This window comes from Polypterus senegalus, chromosome 15 (assembly GCF_016835505.1).
Source record: "Polypterus senegalus isolate Bchr_013 chromosome 15, ASM1683550v1, whole genome shotgun sequence".
NCBI lineage: Eukaryota > Metazoa > Chordata > Cladistia > Polypteriformes > Polypteridae > Polypterus > Polypterus senegalus.
In genome coordinates, this window is record NC_053168.1 from 115,936,225 (window position 1) to 115,959,495 (window position 23,271).

At 37.1% G+C, this 23,271-nt stretch overlaps 1 protein-coding gene across 3 annotated transcripts in view; it reads right to left on the minus strand.

Moving 5' to 3' along the window:
* Window positions 1–451: 451 nt before the first annotated feature.
* zdhhc11 (zinc finger DHHC-type containing 11) overlaps window positions 452–23,271 on the minus strand; it is a 78,071-nt gene continuing 55,251 nt past the window's right edge. For 2 of the 3 annotated variants that reach the window (XM_039737365.1, XM_039737363.1), the window contains exons 5-11: window positions 20,137–20,261; window positions 19,722–19,877; window positions 15,230–15,351; window positions 9,380–9,438; window positions 9,215–9,278; window positions 1,345–1,426; window positions 452–1,120 (exon numbers count right to left, since the gene is read on the minus strand). In XM_039737365.1, the coding sequence (XP_039593299.1) occupies window positions 921–1,120; window positions 1,345–1,426; window positions 9,215–9,278; window positions 9,380–9,438; window positions 15,230–15,351; window positions 19,722–19,877; window positions 20,137–20,261 (808 nt within the window). In that variant the 3' untranslated portion in view covers window positions 452–920. The remainder of the gene's footprint in view (window positions 1,121–1,344; window positions 1,427–9,214; window positions 9,279–9,379; window positions 9,439–15,229; window positions 15,352–19,721; window positions 19,878–20,136; window positions 20,262–23,271) is intronic. The other variant, XM_039737364.1, reaches the window with a different exon arrangement.

Below are 23,271 nucleotides of genomic sequence, written 5' to 3' on the forward strand. Positions count from 1 at the left end.
GAAATGTGGATTTTGTTTGTCTTGTTTCCATGAATAATTTTCACACCATCTGCCATTGTACAGAACTGGCCACCATTGACTTCATAAAGTTTTTGTCTTCATTCTGCATGAAAACATGACATTAAAAATTTTCTCAGCCATCAATACAAACTATTTAAGGTAAAGTAAAATATAAAAATATATTTAATATATTTTTGGGTGGAGTATTCCTTTAAAGCTGTATGTCAGTTTTCATTTTCTTATGAGAAAGACATAAATCTGTAGATTTTTTTGGTTCTTGAATCAGAGAAAAATAATGGATACATTTTGCAATCTAATACATATAAATATAAATGGAAAAAATCAAGTGTATTCATATGGATTTTACATTTTTTATATCAAATACAATGAAAAAATTTTATTATTTAGGAAACATAAAATATATAAAAATAAATTTAATTTTATATGGCATTTAAAGCAAATCAGTGGCTACTCAAACAAAGCCAGCAACTCCTGAACTCATAAGCAATGCAGCGCCACCTACTGGTCACATGTTGCACTTTGAATGGCGTAAAAGAAAATAAAATGCCTGTTAAGCTTTAGTAAAATTTACCACGGCTTTACTACTCCCTTAGTTCCATACATACAAGCTAAAGATTCTTTTCAATTTGGAAAATAAATATATAAATAAATACTGTCATCTGTGTTTCTTTAAGAAAAAAGTGCAAAACCGCTCCTGGCTTTGGTATGTCTTCAATAGACCTCTTGCTGCAAGAGAATAAAGTCAGACACAAAATAATGAATGTAAACTGTGGGCAAGACTGGCACAGTGCTGGTAGTGTCTCAGTGTCGCACATGATGACGCAGAGCACAATCCTCTAAAAATGAACATGTTTGCACCACACAAGTAAACTCATCTCCCAATCAGCAGCCATCAACTTTTAGAAAGTGCTTGTGCATGAGGAGCTCAAACTCTGGACATGCTCTTGTGGATGGGCTGAGCAAGCAGTGGCGTTTTCCTTCAGGTCGGAGTACCGAACTGTTGGTGTTTCTTCAGCTTTGTCCACTCTTTCCATCTGACTTCTTGTAAGTGTCTTCCAGCTGGTCCCTGAGCTTGCCAAACTTTCTTTTGTTGTTTCTACTTAAAAAGAGACCCAAAGAACAAGAGTTAGCCAAAATTACAAACAAATTCTGGCACAACATATAGTAGGAATGAGTAAAAGAAAAATGAAATATTATGACTGCATTTCATTGCAGCTGTTACCCTCAATGGAAAATATCTATTTATTTACAGCAGTACAAAGTGCTTAATAATGAATAGAAAACCTAGACAATGACTGCAGGAGCCATTAGAATTGAACGTACCTGATAATGTGTGCGTGGCCTGTTTTTGGTTGTAATGAGCATTGTCACCCGGAGGGCTAATGATTTTTGAAACGTGATATTCCTATGAAGAAAAAAAAACACATTTTTTTTTCTGAATAGTTTTTTGGCAATAAAGTTTGTAACCATTAAGACACCTGTGGGCCAGGCTTTAGAAGACTACCAGTTAAACCAAGAGATCCCAAAGTGGTTGATTTGAACTTTCTAGGGTTGATAGTTTCAATAAAAAAATCTGGGGGTCTACAACAGCAAAAATAGACCCCCTTACTTCTGCTACTTGTTTGTTACTTCAAAATATCTATGATTCCAATAGGTACCCAATTAAGAAGTAAAATAATTCAAAAAAACACTTTTTGATAAAAACACATGACATACCAAACTTGCGAACGAACGAAAAGGTGAAATGTGTCATTAAAAGAGTCACACGTAAGAATGCATGAAAATACATGTAGCACAAACATGTCTGTGCATCGTCTTATCGAACGTATCAAAGCAAGTGCAGACATGAAAAACCGTTGCATGTCCGCACTTGCTCGCAGTGGGACGAGACAATGGATATTCGATATCAGCAGAATCTCTCAAGTCTTGTACGGTCATGCTCTCATACAACACTATAAATTGGTTCGTTTGATGTGACATGTACGTATTTGTGATTTGAACTTTGAATATAATTATTTATTGAGGAGCAGTACTACGAAAAAGAAAATCAGAGGACACCGTTTATTTATTTGAGTTTGAACAAAAATCTTCTTCATACTTTATTGGGTTTTTTTTTTTTTATCACAGGGGCTGTGAAAATTATTTGTTAATAAAAGTTTTTATTTCTTCAGATAATAATATGACTGAACCAAAAAAGAAATGCAGACAGCACAGCTTGGACTACAGTATCTCTGGAATTTCAGCAAGTGCCCAAAATGTGTGAAAAGGCAAACGTTATTCCAATCACAAAATCTACACACAGATCAGTGGACACTGACTTCTCATATCATGAAATCATTAGAAGAGTTGATTAAGAGAGAGCTGCTAAAGAAAATGGAGGCCTGTCTGGATTCTCGCCAATTTGCATACAGCGCAAAGAGGGGGCTTGAGGGTGCCACAACAACACTCGTGAATTTACTCTACAAGTACTTGTATGAACCAGACAGAATATACAAGATTGCTGTTTGTAGATTTCTCCTTTTAATACAATCCAGCCCCATATTTTAGTTGACAAACTGATTTATCAGTTTTGTTTGGACATTAACTTGATGAAATGTATCCTAGCCTTTTTACTAACAGAACTCAGAGACTGAGTGTAAATGGCTGTTTCTCTGATACTCTTAACTTAGCTGTGGGACCATCTGTACAATGACATACAATGTGAATAACATCCATTAGGAAAAAAAATGATCACCTTAAACATGTCACTTAGTCCACATGTCATTTATCGGATCGTTGGATGATTTTACTGCTAGAAGTTAATGATAATGATATTTTTTTTTATTTTTAATAAATTTGCAAAACTCTCAAGTAAACTTTTTTCATGTTGTCATTATGGGGTGTTGTGTGTAGAATTCTGAGGAAAAAAATGAATTTAATCCATTTTGAAATAAGGCTGTAACATAACAAAATGTGGAAAAAGTGATGCGCTGTGAATACTTTCCGGATGCACTGTATTTGTACTTATTTTGAATTTACATATTTATTTCATAAATGTTAAAAATGTAAAAAAAGCTTCAATTTTTTTTGTGCAGGTTTCGATATTAGGACGGCACGTTGGCGCAGTGGTAGCACTGCTGCCTCGCAGTTAGGAGACCTGGGTTTGCTTCCTGGGTCCTCCCTGCGTGGAGTTTGCATGTTCTCCCCGTGTCTGTGTGGGTTTCCTCCCACAGTCCAAAGACATGCAGGTTAGGTGGATTGGCGATTCTAAATTGGCCCTAGTGTGTGCTTGGTGTGTGGGTGTGTTTGTGTGTGTCCTGCGGTGGGTTGGCACCCTGCCCAGGATTGGTTCCTGCCTTGTGCCCTGTGTTGGCTGGGATTGGCTCCAGCAGACCCCCGTGACCCTGTGTTCGGTTTCAGCGGGTTGGAAAATGGAGGGATGGATGGCTTCGATATTAAATGTTCCACAAGATAATGCCATATTCCGTAGTCCTTTTATGTTTCTCAATTATTAATTACAAGTGATTAAAATGAAAAGTTTGATATCTAGTGAAATATTTAATATTGAGTACTGTACAAATGTATTAATTTGAGTAAGTAAAGTAAATGACTAGGAGGTCGACGGTTTTAAAAGTTTTTGGTAAAGGGGTCTGCGGCCGAAAAAGGTTTGGGAACTCTTGAGTTAAACAGTATGACCATTTCACTTCTAGCCATAACAGCGCGTCTTGCCATTCATAGAAAGAAGACTATAAACATGTACAGCTGTAAGGGCAAAGGAAAGATGGGAAAATGGAGACATAACTTATATGCTTACGTTCTTTTATGTATACATGTAACTTGTATATTTAAAATCTTATAAATACAGTGCCTTAAGAAAATATTCAGACCCTTTCACTTTTTTCACATTTTGTTATCTTGCAGTATTGTGCTAAAAATAATTTAAATGATATTTTACCCCTCATCAGCCAACACTCAATGACCCATAGAAGTATGGACATTTTCTGTTACGTTAACACAAGTATTCAGACCCTATTCTCTGTACTTAGTTTTACTTAGTTAGCCCCTTTAATAGCCAGGAGTCTTCTTGGGACTGACATGACAAGCTTCAGACACCTGGATTTAGGAATTTTCTGCCATTAATCTTTGCAGAGCCTTCTAAGTATTAACGTGCATTTCGATGCAATTTACTGAATTGATTCTTTCAAACTGCCCGTTTAAGTGAATCGATTCTTTTGATTAATTTTTAAGTATTGTTTATACTGTAGTCCCATGATTTCCTCTGATTGCACAACAAATATTTAAGTTTCATATCTTGGCAGTGACACTAATGTCTCTGGTGACTCTTGTTATGAAGTCAGTAGATGGATTGGGAGAGCATGGGGGGGGTCATCAGGTCGCTGGAAAGGGGTGTGTGGTCCTCCCGATATCTCTGCAAAAGGACGAAGGTCCAAGTCTTTAGAGTCCTGGTGCTTTCTGTCTTGCTATATGGTTGCGAGACATGGACGCTATCTAGTGACCTAAGACGAAGACTGGACTCCTTTGGTACTGTGTCTCTCCGGAAAATCCTTGGGTACCATTGGTTTGACTTTGTGTCGAATGAACGGTTGCTCATGGGGTCCCGAATAAGGCACATTACCTGCATTGTGAGGGAGCGTCAGTTACGGCACTATGGCCGTATATCGCAATTCCCTCAGGTTGAGCTGGCTTGCAGGATCCTCATAGGTGAGGACCCAAGCGGCTGGACCAGGCCAAGGGGATGGCCACATAACACCTGGCTGCGACACAAAGATGGTCATCCGGAGGGTGGGACTGGACTGCATGTCTGCCTGCCTTGTCAACCAGGATCCCAAGATGTTTAGTCATGTGGTGGGTGCAGCAACATACTGTATCAGTGCATGCTCTCCAACCTGACCTGATTTATGTTTTTTGTGCGTATATAAATCTATCATTAATATTATTGCTTGTTAATTTATATTTAAGTCATTATATATAAATATAGGATTAATTATATATAAAATAGAGTTCATTATATATTTAACATGATAATTCATATGCCATTGCTGTTTCCTTGTGCAAAGCTACACATTTAAGATGCATGTTTAAAATAAGGGGTTACATTACAGAATCACAAGCGAATGAGAATTGTGCAATTCGAAATCATCCATCCATCCATCCATCCATTATCCAACCCGCTATATCCTAACTACAGGGTCAAGGCGGTCTACTGGAACAAATCCCAGCCAACACAGGGTGCAAGGCAGGAAACAAACCCCGGGCAGGGCGCCAGCCCACCACAGGCAATTCGTAATCATTCATTCACAAATCAAATAAATAAGAATCACTTGACTGATTTTTGGGTAGTGACTCTCTCACGAATGAAATGAGTCAAGACTCATCAATCAGGTGGTTCTTGTGCATGTGCTTTACATATCCACTAACGGGCAGCTGCAGTATAACATAAGACAATGATAACATCATGCAGGACATGCATGCACTTTATCATTGGGGCCATAGAGTTTTACTGAACTGATTCGTTCATGCTCATGAATTGATTCACATGATTCACTGAAAGGAGACATTCAATAAGAGCAAATTGTTCACGAAACACCCATCACTAGTCTTAAAGCTCTGTCAAGCCTTAAATCAAGCTGGACAGTAGCTGTTTTCAGGCATCTCCAGAGACGTTTGATTGGATTCTAGTCTGGGCTCTTGTGGGGCCACTTCAGGACATTCCCAGAGTTGTCCCTAAGCTACACCTGTATTGTCTATTGCTTTGTGCTGGGTGTTACTGTCTTGTTTGAAGACAAACATTTGGGTTGGTTTGAGGTTCTGAGCATTCAGCACTCAGGTTCAGAGCAGGTTTTCATTAAGGATATCTCCATAGTTTTCTCTGTTCAGGTTCCCCTCAACCCTGACTAGTCTCCCTGCTGAAAAGGAACTCCATAGCATCATGCTGTGACCACCATGCTTCACTATTGGAATAATATTACACACTTGATATGTGGTATCTGGTTTCCTCCAGACATGATGCTTAGATTTCAGGCCAAACAGTTCAATCCTGGTTTCATCAGACCAGAGAATCTTGGTACTCGCATTCTGAGAACCAATTTGGTTCCTTTTTGCTAACTCCAAGCAGGCTTTAATGTTTTGTCAGGCCAATCTACAATAAATCCCAGATTAGTGAAGTGTTGCAGTGGTGGATTTCCTTCTGGAAGTTTCAACCATCTCCATACAGGTTTTATAGAGCTCAGCCAGTACAAATATTGGATTCTTGATCACCTCTCTTATAATGGCCCTTCTCCCCGGATTGTTTGGTTTGTCCGGGTGGCCAGCTCTAGGAAGAGTCCTAGTTGTTCCAAATTTCTTCAATTAAAAAATTATTTAAGCAAATGTGCTCTTGAGAAATTTCAATACTGCAGGATTTTTTTGTAACCTTCCCCAGATCTGTACCTTGACACAATCCTGTCTCTTAAGTTTTGAAGGCAATTCCTTCGACCTCGTGGCTTGGCTTTTACTCAACTGTGAGACCTTCTATGGACTGGTGTGTGCCTTCCTTTCCTAATCAGGTTCAAATCAATTGAAGTGACTACAGAGGGACTCCAAACAAGGTGTAGAAACATCTCAACGATGATTAAAAGGACAGAATGCAGATGAGACACATTTCAAGTGACGCAGCCAAGGGTCTGAATGCCTGGGCCATTGTGATACTTCAGCTTTTTAATAAATTTCCAAAAATTACTAAAATTTTGTTTTTGCCTAGTCACTGTGGAGAACAGAGTATTGCTTAATGTTGGGGAAAAAAATGTATTTATCTGATTTTAGCAAACGGCTGCAATGTAACACAATGCTAACAAAGTGAAGAGGTGTGAATAATTTCTGAAGGCACTGCATACTTGTAAGTTTGTGTAACTCCTTTTTTAATTAAATAAATAAATGTAAGCAGAAAATACTTCCTTATTCATAACATTTCCAGTAAGCACTCTTAATCAGTCTTTATTAGGAACAAGTTTTCCTTGCTTTTCTGTATCAGGAGCTTTTACTTTAACCTTTGATCTCAAGGTTACTTTAGACTTAGCTACATACTGTATGCTTGGACATGTGTAAAAACTGGCGATGATAAAGAAGATACCAAAAATACCAAATTTACCAAGTGATGGAGATGGAGGAAATGGCACACACGTTTGCACACTGAAATGTAGTATGAAAATGGATGCTGTATTACGGGTATAAACACACACATATGCATCAGCCTTAAAATCAATATTCTTCATGCGGGTTGTCCATATTGGAGCTTCTGGTATGCACTTACTACTGTATATACATTCTTTGCATTCATTTCTAGATGTTGCATACATTTTTGGACTATTTGCCTAGCGCTTAAGTCAAAGTGCAGAAGCGTCATCCATTTAAAATGAATTAATTGGAGTTAAAAAAACAAAAAAAACAGCATCATCTGCAAAAAGATATTTTACATGTGAAACAATATTGTCAATACATATTAGAACAAGAATTGAACTTTGCTGCAAATATTTAATAATTGGCAGATTAAGGGGGAATAAACATCACTAATTTTCCACCCTGATACATTTCTTTTACTTAAAAATGAAAGATTATACAGCACCATGCCTGAGTATTTGATTGAATTTATTAAACAAATACATGGCAGAAAATTCATGACACTTGATTTCATTAATGAAAGCAGTTTTCTTACCATGAGAAGATTAATGTGAAAAATGTGTCAATGGATGATGGAAAAAGTACGACACGGAAATGAGAGAAAGTGTGTTACTGCACTTGTTAGCGTAAGAATGTAAATGCATTGTGATTACTTGTAAAGATTTGTTTTTTTAAATAAATACAAAAGAAGATGATGAATCTTGCTTGTAATGGCTAAAGGCTTTAAAGGTGGACTGTATTTTAAGTGCAAGAGGACTAGAAGTCTCCTCAGGGAAAAAACAAAAACAAAAAGAAAAAATGAAAGCTTTAGATTTTTCTTGTAGGGCAGCATGGTGGTGCAGTGGGTAGTGCTGCTGCCTCGCAGTTAGACTGTGTGGAGTTTGAGTGTTCTCCCGTGTCTGCATGGGTTTCCTCTGGGTACTCCGGTTTCCTCCCACTGTCCAAAGACATGCAGGTTGGGTGTATTGGCGATTCTAAATTGTCCTTGGTGTGTGTGTGTGTGTGTGCGCCCTGTGGTGAGCTGAAGCCCTGCCCGGGGTTTGTTTCCTGCCTTGTGCCCTGTGTTAGCTGGGATTGGCTCCAGCAGACCCCCGTCACCCTGTAGTTAGGATATAGCGGGTTAGATGATGGATGGATGGATTCTTCTTGTGGAGCTCAGTCAGTAAGTAAGTGGTGGTGCGGCAGCACTAAACCAGCGCTGGACGTCAGGAGTAAAGCCACAGACACTGGCAGCGCAAATAAACTTTGTTTATTTTACAGTACATCCCATTCCCATCTTTCTTTTTTAATCATTTACATACAGATTGTGCAGGAAGTAATGTACAATAGCTAAAGATTGTTTTCTTTTGTGCAAATGTGAAACCTTTTTATTTTTAACATATGTGGACATATCAAGATTTGATCTTCATTTAAACAGTATCTCTATAAAGGCGATATAACAAATATCATGCAACATTTACATTTTGTAATCAATTATATAATTAATTTTTTTTTTCCCTGTGGAAAAAGTAAGTCTACCCTTACATTTATCACTACCTCATATACCTAAAATTAGAATCAAATGATTAGAACATCATTAGAAAGAATTTTGTCTGCACCCGTCTTATTACAACCTCAGACATTTAGTTTGATTTGCTCTTTGTTAGTAAAGTGTGTGTTATCACCATGCTTTGATCAAAAGAGCTCTCTGAGGACTTCAGACAGAAGGTTATAGATGTCTTTGATTCTGGGAAAGTAATTAAAAAGATCTCCAAACAATTTGAAGTGAACCATTTCACTACATAAGACCTGATGGATGACAATGAAAAAGCAATGATGTCACCAATGTTATTAACAATAAAATATTTAAAAAAATTTAACAACAGAAAACAAGTCAGAGTGAGCCGAGCATACTCTTAATAGATAATATTAATATTAATATGATTCTACTTGGTTGAACTTCATCCCAAAAAAGCAATGCCTGAAAGGAGTTTGCCCTGAAGAAGTGCACTGTGCCAATACCCTCCTTTGAGGAACCATGCCAGTATGAAATACTTACCTCCATATAGGTGCTATTTGACTGTCGTGCTGAAACTTGCATGCTATCTCGATACTTAAAGGCACTGCAGAAATAAAAAAAAAACAAAAAAACAAAATGTGTAATTTGTTTTCATTTATTGTGTGCAATTTGCATGTAGAAATATCGCTGTGCTAGCGTACAAACCTGGATCTGGCAGATAAGGGTGCATCACAATCAATGGCCGTCTCAACAGACATTGGGACCTGTTTTGTTTTGGGAAATGATATCCGCATTAGAACAAATATTTTGTCCTGTGCTATCACCACAATGCTACAAAGGTACATTCATTAATTGCATATATTATTTAGACCCAAGCATGTCTACAAGCTCTTTCACTCTTATATTTTAGGCTACTCCTGAGCCAGAAGCCTTCTTCAGATGTACATGTTCTCTAAAAGAAAAGCCAAGCTACCATACTAGCAAACACTTAATGCAAGCCAACTCCACTAAACGTTGTCAAAATGGTTTAGATTTTGGAAGACCACAAACACTCTTCAGTACAACCAGCTGACTAACGACATAGTGAAAGGGACTTTGCTATCCCTAATAGACAGAATCGTTCACAGGTGAGATTCAATTAAGATGACGTCCTGTGGCCATAATGAGTGGACAGTCCAACAGGCAATACTTCCGTCAAGTTCTGGGTTCAAAGAGAGGTAGAGGAGGAGCACATTTAAACAACATGAGGTTTAAGGTTTCTTTATTTAGTAATGTTTACACAAGAAAACATGAAATTTGCCTTCTCAGTTGTATCTAATAACAGACAGAATGAAATAAAACAGACAAACAGAAACAAGAAAGGTTAAGGTAAGGCAGTTAGATAATACATATTTACACCAAAAAAAAAAGGTTACAGGATATATATCAAAAACTTAATCATTATCTCTGATATTTCTTATCAAAAAGTCGTATGGCACTAGGAAGAAAGGAGTTTCTGGAGCGATTTGTGTGGGTTTTCAAAGTGACTATCCTTCCTGATGTACTGAACTTTAGTTCTACATGTAATGGATGACTGTCATCAGTTGAGATGATTTCCAGTTTCTTTAACATTGCCCTCTGACACACACGAGTCAAATCATCTACATCAGCTCCAATAACTTTAGCTGCATACTTTGTAATCTGCTGGAGCTTTTTTGAGTTTTGGTTCGTCAGACTATTAAACCAGGCAATGAAACTGAAAGAGATAACAGACTGAATCAGACTGCGATTAAAGGACAACATGAGGTCCTTGTCTACTTTAAATAGTTTGACTTTATGGAGGAGAAATAAGTGCTGGTTGCATTTAGAGAATCATTTTTTTGTATTTGTATTCCAGTTAAGATTGTTATCTAGGTAAGTTCCTAAGTATTTAATATCAGACATCTAAAGACCCATTATATTCTACTTCAACAGAAATGTCTTTCCTTTAAAGGTAGCCTTTGGTTTCTGCTTAAGTCAAACACAATCCACAAACTTTGGGGATTGTACTGCTGTGTGAGCCCCTTTGAAAGAGCCTTTCAAAAAAACACCTTGGCATAAGATGACAAAGAAATAATCCAATCTATAATTTATAGTACACTAATCATAAAATAGCAACTGGGTTTGCTGTCTGCTAAAGTCCAAAGATGTCCATTAAATCCAGCCAAATATTGAATAAACCACAAGAACATTGAGAGCTAAATCAAAACATTATGAACACCAGATAGTGTGGATATTTAAATTATTTATTAGAGAACAAAAAGAATGATCAGGAAATATAAATAAATAAATAAATAAATAAATAAATAACCCTATGGAACAGACAAAGGTTTTGTAAGAGAAGGGAACACCCTGGAGTTAAATATGGCAAATGATGTAATCAAACCCAACATCTAAACTAAAACAGAAAATTGAAATTACAATGAAAATAATACAAAAGAATAGCTCATTAAAACTGAATAATAATCATTTCCCTAACTAAAGCTAATCTTCCAAATGGATATTTATTGCAATCCAGTGCACAGGTGACTAACCCAGGGTGACATAATCACTATTAAGAGGCCTTCACTTCACATTGTTGTAAATCAGAGTTACAAACATGGCATAAAGGGGTGTGAGGCCTACGATGTCCCTCAGAGAAGCACAGGACCTTCACTGACATACCCAGATAAGGCCTTACCCCAGGCAGCCAGCCCCAACTACTACTGGTAGACGTTTGACCTAACAAGCCCAGAAATGGAAAGATAGCCATAAAATACTTAAAATAGTTCCAAAATATACAAAACGCCCTTCATGAAAGAGGATTACTGTCTACCTTTAGGCTGAACAGACACGTTCTACACAAGAATCTTTGTAAATTAAGAGTTTATCACAAGAAACAAAAAGAAAAACTAAAAAAAAGAGGCAATTTAAGGCCAATCTGTAATCCAATATTCAGAATACAAAACAAATCAAGAAATTCACAAAGTCAGAAAACAGCACTTGCAATAATGAACTTTTGAAAGTTTTATTGGCAATATGATGGAAGCTGTCCCTCTGGTGTGATATCATAGTGGTTCCACCTCTTAGATCTCCAATCACAGAACTCAAGGAACATATTAAAACTTGGGAACACAGTACATAAATACCAAATTATAAACATACATAACACAAATGCAGTAAAAATATGAAAAATAAGAATTTAAAAATAAGAAAACAAAAATCCAGAAAATAAACATAAGCCAGAGAAAAGACTCTGGCTGTAACATTACACACGTGTACAGGAACAAGCTTTGCAACAGTGGCTGGCAGCTATGAGACAGCTTCACAAAATGATGGCAAACAATGTTCCAAAATGGCACTATGGGACCATTGCCATCAAATGATTATTATTATTATCTGCAATAAGATGCTGCAGATGACCCGGGGGAGTAAATGCTAACATTATTTAAAGTTATTGTCTGCTTTTACATGCATTTTAATTACTATTTAATTTAATATTGTTTTTTATTTTATTTTTTTTTTTTGTATCAGTATACTGCTGCGGGATTAGGTGAATTTCCCCTTGGGATTAATAAAGTATCTATCTATCTATCTATCTAAATGATAAAATAATAAATTATGTCAAAAATGTTCTCAAATGTTCGAAAAATAAACGAACAGTTCCTAGAAGTACTCAAATTAGGATTTATCACACAATGCCACCATTCCATTAGACTAGGAAATTGGAAATAGACAATTTCATCCAAACAAAGATGATCGAGTTGCATAATAATTGTGACAACTTGAAATGGGATATGTTCATGCATCGTGATTATAGCAACAGCTTATGTATGGTTAGATAATGATTCTGGTAAAAGATATTGTTAAAAAAAACTACCATATAGATTTCAGCTGAATGTTACATCCTGATGTAAAAGTTTGGTTTCTATATTTAAAGGGGGAAAAGGCTCAGGTAAATAGTGATCATACACAATGGTTTCCTCTGTTTGCCAAATAAAGAAATCATCATAACAATACATTTTATTGGCCTCTTCTGAAATGAGGCTGATTTCTACCAAAGTGTGAGAGAGAGAGAAAGGCAGACAGAAAACAAGAAGAAGAAGTGATCTTTCAGAGTATTGGATGTGGAAGAATGTCATCTATAGACATATGAGTTTTCTCGTAAATCGTATATGGGGCCGTAACATCAAATTCAAGCATATTTGTCAGTAAAATATGTAAATAGCTTGTGTCTAAAATAAGAATGAAAAAAAAAATATGGTATCACAGAACAGATTATTTCACTTTCAGTTAGTTTTTTTTCTTATTAGCCATATTTTGGATAACTTTTTTTTTTTCTTCAGAAAAAAAATGTACATATGGGCGGCATGGTGGTCTCACTATGTGGAGTTTGCATGTTCTCCATGTATCTACTTGGGTTTCCTCCTGGTGCTCCCATTTTCTCCCACAGTCCAAAGACATGCAAGTTAGGTTAATTGATGAAACTAAATTGGCCGTAGTGTCTGTGTGGTTGGTGTGTGTGTGTGTTTGCCCTACGATAGAATGGTGCCCTCTCCAGGGTTTGTTCCTGCCTTGTGCCGTGTGCTAGTTGGGATTAGCTCCAGCACCCCTCGTGAACCTGTTCAGGACAAAACGGTTTAGAAAATGACTGACAGACAATTTACATATGAGAAACCACACCCATCTGAATATTTCTCAACAACAATTAGCATCTCACCATTACTAGTTACAAATGGAAACTGCGACATTCAATTGCAGGGCTGGCATGGTATGCTAGAATAGTGCTGCTGCCTTGTAGTAAGGAGACCACGGTTCGCATTGGTTATCATGCAGCTGGCATGTACTTTGTACAAAGGATTTTCAGTCCCATGCACCAACTATACGGTAATGCATAGAGATTTGTTTAGAGAAAATACACTTCAATTGTGAGTTTTGCTCCAAATAAAATTAATTTAATTAGTATATCAAAATAACACACTGATTTTACATTGGCATCAGGAACAAAGTTACCTATTTTACTTTCATTGCAACAGTCAACATGTTAACAATTAGTCTTTGTTTTAGCACTCTTGCTTGACTTGGTTAAGGTTTAACAATTGATTGTGAGTTTTTCTATTTTACAAAAGGTTTAACCATTTTAGATGGTGTATTTGAATATTAATTATTTACTGAGTATTTTTAAAGTTTAAAATAACTCAGTACTCCTGGGATGGACATGCTTAATAGAAGATGTTAAAAAAAATCTAGTTACAGGGTTGTCTTCTTTTCCATCTGAGAATGGCATAAACAAGCAATGAATCTGTCTCTAGAGAAATTCGAGAAACTAAGAAATTTGCCATCTGGACAGAAAATGAAGATCATCTTAATACAGCTTCAGCTACAAGAGCCAAAGTTGCATACTTTGTGTAGTACTTTGGCCTGTGTATCTGCTTATGGTACCACACTTAAATTATATTGAATAGAACAGATCAGCTTTGCCGCTGTGGTTTCTCACCTGGCTCATTAATTAAGTCTAGGTCAGTAGAGGTGAGAGGAGACATCCTCAATATTGCCTGTGGATAGTGTAGTCTTGGGACAAACAGCACTATATGAGCAAGGTTGCAACAGTGGCTGATACCCCAACTGCCTATGGAATGCCATGGCTGACGATTCTGTCAAAGTGCTATATATTACTACAGTTTGGAGTATATGTTCCTACATAGCAAAAAACCCAAGGTTTAGGGTCTGTGTGAAAGCAAGACATTTTCGATGAGACTATAATAATAATAATTCTTTACATTTATATAGTGCTTTTCTTACTACTCAAAACACTCTCCACACATTGAGGACCCAGGAAGTGAACCCACAATCTCCTTACTGCAAAGCAGCAGCACTACCACTGCACCACCTGTGAGGTTATATATAGCATATAACATTTATATCTGTAAGTTTGATGTTGGGTATATTATAAAGAACAAATGCCTTTAACCATAAAAAACAAACAAGCCATCTTATCTGTAAGGGCGCTAAAAGAACATAAAGAAGACATCACCGACATATTTAAACCACCGAATTGGCTTAGAATCAAAGAAACACAGAACCTATTGAAGAAAGGTATAAATATGGAACCCAGGATGAAGGTCTGATTGAAAACTTTGATCAAACAAAGGCAGAAGTCAATGTAACCCATGAGGCAACTCAGCATCTGATTCTATGACAATAACAGCTGAAATAAGGCTTATTGGATAAGGGTGACTCTGGAGAACTGTATTGGGTTAGTGTTTTCCTAAAAAGTGGAACCAACAGATCTTTCTAAGATGTTAAGAGATTAGAATCATGCAGTAAAGGAGCTCATCCCATTACATTGAAGTCAGCATTACACTAAATTGAACAAATTGAATGGTTCTGAATATTAACATTAACTGATTGGAATATTACAATAAAAGATCAGAAAAGGGAACATGAGGAACATCATAAAACATGGCATTGGTTATGGACATGTGGGAATGACTAAAAGGAAGCAACTTAAGCAAACTTGGTAACAATGTACAATCTCAACACAATCAATGTTCTTACCTCTAGAGAGAGTGCACCAACTGGGGTGGACCGTGATGATTCCGGATATCCATCCTGTCCCCGTGCAGTCACAATGCTTCGTTGTTTTATTATATACTCATAAGTACTCATCTTCTTTATTACTGCACAAAAAGGAAAATACCTCTTTACAAAATGACATCTACACACCCCCATTTCTACCACAACAATACGCACACTGTCTTTACAAGAATTTGAAAATTGTACCATAAGACCCTATGAGTGACAGCAGACAGTTTTGGTTGTTCACACAATAAATGTGGCTGAAGGACTAATAGAATGTAAAGAAAGTAGAGGCTCTATTGTTGAAACTTGTCATGCTCAGTCACGACCATTCATTGTAATCTTAGTAAGAGATCAACGAAAAAATTACTTTCTGCATATTTCATCAACAAAAAAAGATTCAGTCTTGACTAATTATCATTTTTTGGGAACTCTTTGTTAGCAACACCAGTCACTGTGTCATGATTCCATTTTTCTTGCAATTTTTTTTATAGCCTTCATTTATAGGATAGATTCTTAACCTATGAGTTGGGACCTAAAATGAATTGTGGTTTGCCACCTTTTGTGTTGCGACTCGCCTCTGTATTAAATGGAAAAGGTTCACATATGGTTTGTGAAGTGTCTCACAATTTGTTACTGCAGGTTGTTTAAGTGATCATCATTGCTCCACATTGACTGTCAGCAGCAATTCTCCAAGGGGCAACTATAACATGACCCCAAGATGCTATGAATGTCTGATAGTCATTGTGGACTGGGCCATGAAGACTCTAAGAAAGGCAAGATTTAAGAAACATTGATTTAGACATTTGTTTTTTTTTTTTTTTTTAATCTTTATATATCTACTAGCAAAATACCCGCGCTTCGCAGCGGAGAAGTAGTGTGTTAAAGAAGCAATGAAAAGAAAAGGAAACATTTTGAAAATAACGTAACCTGATTGTCAATGTAATTGTTTTGTCACTGTTGTGAGTGATGAGTGTTGTTGTTATATATATATATATATATATATATATATATATACACACACACATACACACACATAAACATATATATATATACATATCTATACATATCTATACATATACACATATATACATACATATATATCTACATATATACACACATATATATACATACACACACATATATACACACATATACATACATACACACACATATATATATATACATACATACACACACACATATATAAACATATATATATATACATATACATACATATCTACATATATACACACACAGCTATTTCGTATCAGTGCAATACGCTGTTTGTTAAAACGTTGACTCCGCTCTTACGTGCAATAACAAATCAAATCATTCAGTTGTCTTTGCTCATATGTCATTTTAGAGCTGGACACCTGGCATCTTTTTTTGGCCACAGGTTCGTTTCTGTTTGGTGTGAGGTTCTGTGTTGTGGAGATTCTCAGGATGGATTGCAGGTGCTCATCAGTGAGGCGACTCCTGTGTGCTGTTTTGTTAGTCTTTATCACTGAGAAGAGCTTCTCACACAGATATGTGCTACCAAACATGCACAAGGTTCGAGCCGCATGTAGACGGACTTTTTTTGTTCTTCAAAGTCACCAAAGCGCCGTGCAAACTCAGTGCGCAATAACTGTAGCTTCGCAATAACTTGCAGCATCATAAGGTAGACTTGATTAACGCGGTTAGTGTTCGGCAAGGCAGCTGAAGCGCTGCATTATGGGATCTGTAGTTTATTGTGTTACCAGCGCTTCATATACCCGGGCTTTAATAACAATAATACAGTATATAAAATGATCTCGCGGGCCTGATATAATTACACGCCGGGCCGGATGTGGCCCGCGGCCCTTGAGTTTGACACATATGGACTAAATAGAACTTGAAAAGATATATTTTTCAAATGTGATCGCGCAATTCAGATAGAGTTGACGCACTACAGCCTGCATGCCTCAATAAGTCATCCTCCCTCGCTCTTACTTTTTTACCGTTCATCTAATGAATACACTGAGTATGGCTTTACCAAAACAATCATTGATGGCGAATAAAGTATCCATTATTTGAGTATGTAGATCGGGTTATATATATATACATATATATATATACCCGCATATCGCAGCGGAGAAGTAGTGTGTTAAAAAACGTAGAAAAGAAAAGGGAACATTTTAAAATAACGAAATGACTGTCAATATACAGTATTTGTTTTGTGAGTGTTACTGAGTGTTGCTGTCATCAAGGATTTGATTATCATTATTTCTTTCAATCAGGTTTGTATTTGTAGGATGTGTTGTGTTCAAGTTACATTCCGTGTTTGTCAATCGTTGTAAAGATGACAGGTTTCATTCATCGATTCGTTTCTTACTGCATCAATAAACAGCTCGTCTTCTTCTTTATCTGAGACCTGACACACTGCATGCACGGGTTTTTTTTACACTGTCTTCCATTAGCGGGACATTGACTTTTTCCAACGTGTGCTTTGTTTCCGCAGTAGTTGGATTTATGAATATGCTTGTATGTATGAGACGCTTCATATTTTTGCTGCCTTTTCAATTGTGTAATTCTGGTTTTGTTCAGCTCTTTGGAACTGTTGCCTTTTATCTGTGCACTGCGTCAGTTCACGTGAGCCACTCGGTGTACATGCATCGAAGGTTCCCAGCTGTGCTGGTGCCATCTCGTGCTATGTCCATGGCTGTATTTAATGTTACCTTAGTCCTGGCACTTAAAACTTTCTCTCGCAGTTTCGCTGAGTTTGTACCAAACACCACCCTGACCATCTCATCTTCCTCTGCATAAGCACAGTCCTTAACCTGTGAATATTTAGTGGCAGTTTGCTATTGGATTGCCGCTGACGGACGGCCTTATATGGGCAGGCACTAAATTACAAACGCCAGCGGCAGCCTGTCTATGAACTTAATTTAAAGTGTAGGTTTACATCGTGCTTTGTTTCCGAAGTAGCAGAACTCATGAATATGGTTGTATATGTCACTCGCTCGCTTCTTATTGTTTCGCTGCCTTCTCAATTATATAATGCATGTTTTCTTGAGCGCTTTTTTGAGGTCTTCCTGGTTTTCTATGTACTGCGTGATTACGTGGGAGGCATGATGATGTCACACGAAACTCCGCCCCCACGGCGTTGAAGCTCATCTCCATTACAGTAAATGGAGAAAAACTGCTTCCAGTTATGACCATTACGCGTAGAATTTCAATATAAAACCTGCCCAATTTTTGTAAGGAAGCTGTAAGGAATCAACCTGCCAAATTTCAGCCTTCCACCCACACGGGAAGTTGGAGAATTAGTGATGAGTCAGTGAGTGAGTCAGTGAGTGAGTGAGGGCTTTGCCTTTTATTAGTATAGATTAGGGAAGTTTCACTACCATTTAAGAGGGGGTTTCGGAGGAGCGACCACATCTCCTTGGGGTGCATTCAGCCTCCCTTTTCACAACGTGAGTGGCAGAGATGCGAAGTGGCTGGCAAACGAAGTGAGCAAAGGGGTTGGCAAGCAAAACAAGCAGGAGGGAACACCCTAGTATTCCTATATTATACTAGCAACGTGTAAGCACTGATAGCAGACATGACACTAGTAGATAAGGTACATTCAGTCAACAAGGTCCAGTTCAGTTTTTAATTATAGGAAGAAATTCAAATCTCATATCTTTTCATGATTAAAAAATGACTCTAAGCTACAACGGGAGCTCATTGATTTCCTCAGAGTCTGAAATTAAGTCAGCGGTAGAGTTAGAGCTAAAAAGCTTGTAATTTACAGACCAATGCCTTAAACAACGTTAGCTAAACACTACTTCTGAACAAACATTCTCATTAGATGGCCGCAGGACCAGAGGTCTCTCCCCTGTCACTTTATCTGCAACGCCACCCCCCAAATCTCAAAGCAATGCTACAGAACACTTAAGACGAACAGTCCATACCATCTGTGTTTGACTCAATATGTTGCTGCAGACTACTAAAGCTACATTGAGACTGTAGGTAAAAGTGACTAAATTACAGATATTTGGCTCTTTGATTGATCAAATTCATTTGAAAATGACTTAAATACAATATGACTGTGTACCAATATCTATACTGAAAAATAAAAATGAATTTGTCAGACAGACCTAATAGACAACCATGAATACCAGCTGCATACAGACTGCAAATTATTTACTATGCAAGATGTCAGTAAATTGGTCATCTCATGATGCCAAGTACTCAAAGGTGCCTGAAGTGGAATCATCACTGCTGGAGTTGCATATAAACATTTGTGGACACAAGCGAGGAGCCGGTGACAAGACTGTCTTGGAAAAATGTGCATATTTCAGTGCATACAATATTTTCAAAATTCCAAGTGAAGCCAAACATAAGGTAATATTTCAGCATTTAATTTTTTGTAATGTCCATCACCAGCCAATTTACATACAATGCATTCCATCACAGCAGTTCTATGTGGGGCTTGCGGCGAAAACAAGATAAAAGTTTTACTTACATAAATAAATATGGAACCCAAGCAAATGGCCTAGCAGCAGCAGTGAAGCAGTTCCTAAAAAGAAGGTGAAAAATGCTGCCACCAGAATCCCTGCTGAGCCCGTTTCAATGGGGGTCAGAGGGAGGAACGCTAACCACGTTGTGTTGTCACAAATACCTGCCAGGGAAAGCCAAAAAAAAAAACTTAAAGTAAGAAAAAGTACAAAAGAAGCAGCTGTTAATAAACCTAAAAGAACGCTACTGTTGCACTGCAAAATAATTATACTATCAAAAGCACAATGAATAAAATGCAGCAAAAATTAAATACTTTCTTCAGAGAACATTACGGTGCACCATTCATAGTTCAGCTTAGAGTGGAGTAATTTCACAAATCACGGATGTATCCTCAAACTTTATATACGTTTAGAAAAACACACCTTGAAACTGAGGAGCAGTCCGCAGTTCGCTGGGGTTCACATAGTGTTCAATAAAAATATAAAAGCTAATGACCACCATCATGAAGATTCCAAAGACAGCAGTGGCTACTGTGCTGAAGAAAAACCTAAAAACAAAACAAAAGAAAAATCTTTGGGGCTGATTTCTTTTGCAGATATCCTCGATTTATCCAATGTAAGTGCTAGAACAGAAGACATATCCAAAGATTATTGTAAGAATGTAAACAGGACCAGCTGATGGTGAAAAAGACAGAGACACAGTCATATGTTTCTTAGGGTTATGTTATTATTTGACACTCTCTTCCAAAGTGGCACATGCTTCACACTTATTCCATACATTTTCACAAAACTGTAACAGAACCGCTAGCTGGATGAGTGACTCTTTCAGGGTGATACCAGAATCAGTGGATGGAAATGAACTGCTGCAGCCTAACGTAATCTTCAAGAACGTGCATGTTCTATCAGATTATAGGAAGTTCCTGCCTCATTAACTATCTGCTAGTGAGCCCAAACAAAATACTACCATACTGAAAACACAAGACTCCAAAAGCAAAAAAATAAATAAATAAAAGGGAACACAAAAGGAAATTGTGATTGATTGAAAGAAAAGTAATCAATTCACAAAACACATACACAAATAACGCAAAACACTGGAAAAAAAAACATTATGAAAACCTGATCATTCTTTTCTGTAATAGATTTTAAAGAAAACAGTGCCATAGTGATGTCACTCACCAGTACCTGTACACCTATACAATAACTTTAGGTTAACCCTAAACAAAGTCACTACACATACACATACATTTATCTGTGCAATAATGTCATACTGGTACAGCCATTAAGGAAATCTAGAAAGAACTGTTATTAAAAATACTGTAAGGAAAAATACAAATAATTGATAGATTGATAAATGATGAGTTTGTGAAGCCATTAGCAAGTGACCCTCTTAAACTGATTAAATAATTTGAAAAGGGAAAGAAGAGGCTTTCATTAGGAGCAAACAGAAGCAGGATCATCTAAACTGCTTAGGGTCGACACAGAGGAGATCTAGCCAGCTAGCATGAAGTTCAGAATAGTATGCACTCAAGGGGGTCACATCAGTTACTGAAAGCAAACCTTCACAAACTTTTTAGACACACAAATATGTAACACTGGATAATTTTCCTCAATCAATAAATGAAAGAGTATAATGTTCTTATGTAATTTGCTTAATTGGGCTCTTTTAATCTAGTTTTAGAACTTATTTAAACCCGATTCTACCCTTAATACATTGGCCAAGAGTCCTGTCTTAAATTAAAAAATGTGACCCATTGTAAAAGACCTTCTTGATTTTGGGCTACTTTTGTTTTACTGGAAGAATAAATGTAACAATATTTTTAGCAAAAAATGCATACATTTTGCATTCTTTGATTGTACAACTCGGTGACTTGAAAGTAGGCTATGTGTCGCGAGTAACATGAAGTTTCTTTTTTATGGACATTTTGATACCGTTTGCTGTTGTCTAGCATTGGTCACTGCCCTCTGTTCATTAAAGTATTATTTTGTTACTTCCTTTCTGCATTAAACATGAAATAAAAAAAAAATATTTGCTGTCATCACCACAAACCACATGTGGTAAGTAACATTTAAAAAAAATCATTTTTGAGAGGAGTAGTCCTTTATCGCAGGAATACAGGAAATTCTAGAACCACTGTGTACAGATCATGGTAGAACAGCAAATAAAATTAATATAAAAAAATAAACTATAAATACTAGAACTGATAAAATACTAACATAAAAAAAATAAGGTATACCTATATAATTGTGAAAACAGCAAATGAGAAAACTAGAAAAACACGCATGGAAGTAATCAACAAAAATCCAGATGTTGTAAGGAGGATCAGTATGGTATATAGAACCTCAACTGAGTAAATGCTGGAGGTAAATGCTGACATTTTTTAGTTCTGAGCAGAATTCGAAGTCGGCCATTCATAGTTTATAAGGAATGAATAGACAGTGTTGCCACCAGGGGGTGCACCCGCTCCCCAAACCCGACACAGACTGAAGGCAGGCACAAGTTCAAGCACAACACACATTTTTTTATTTGACCAGTGGAAAGTCTTCCCAATTGTTTCCCACCTAAACAGCATAGCATATGTGCATAGTCAAATAAACAGCACACAGGACTTCTTTCTCATTCTGTTCTTCTACCTCCACTCCTCCTGGCAAGATTTGTCCTCGACCTCCTAATGCTGGCTCCTGGACCAGTGGCAATGGGCTTCTTTTATCCTGTACCTGCTCGTCAGTATGGTCTAGAAGCACTTCGGAGTGAGGTGGAAGTGCGACAAAGTAGGGCTTCAGAGTTCCTACAACACCCTCTAGTCACCCTCCAGAGAACCCAAAAGGCCTGTAGTGAACTCCAACTCCCATGGAGCCCTGTGGGAATCCAGGACACCACTGCAACCCTGGTGGGATGCCATCTAGCACTCCAAAAGAGATAATGCCCTGTGCATGCTCTCTCCCCCGGTCCTTCCATTACCAAGCGGTCCCTGCCAGGTAAGGGTCTCGGCCATCCTCCACAATGGCTTATGCATTTTGCAGCCCTGTTTCTTTGTCAGGGAGAATATTGTAACTAATTTAAAATACTGTAGTAGTATACACATTGTTAAGAAATACATATAAACTTTGTGAACTAAGTAGGGTAATGAGTTACATACCTATCATTAAATACATAAAATGTAAATCAATTACTGTGCGTACCTATCATTAAAGCAAAAAAATATTTTTTTTAAATCTAAAAGTTGATTCTAAAAAAACGGGATCAAACCAAAAATGGGGTCAGAATAATGAAGAATGTGGTAGCTTACCTATTGGGTTGACACTGAGATAAGCGACAGAGGATTTTACTACACCCAAAATGCACATAAAACTTTAATGCAAAGGTTTAACACCGCAAGAATTAAACATAAGAAAAAATGTAAAGAAAAAAATGTGGACATGAGCGTCAGTAGGCTTTAGCCCTAGGAACCAAGTTACCTGAACTATTCTATATCATTTCAGTAATTATTCACCGCTCTGATGCTGATCTTTCTGATCATAAAATTGGTCATTACGATAGCTATTGAGAAAAAGAATTCA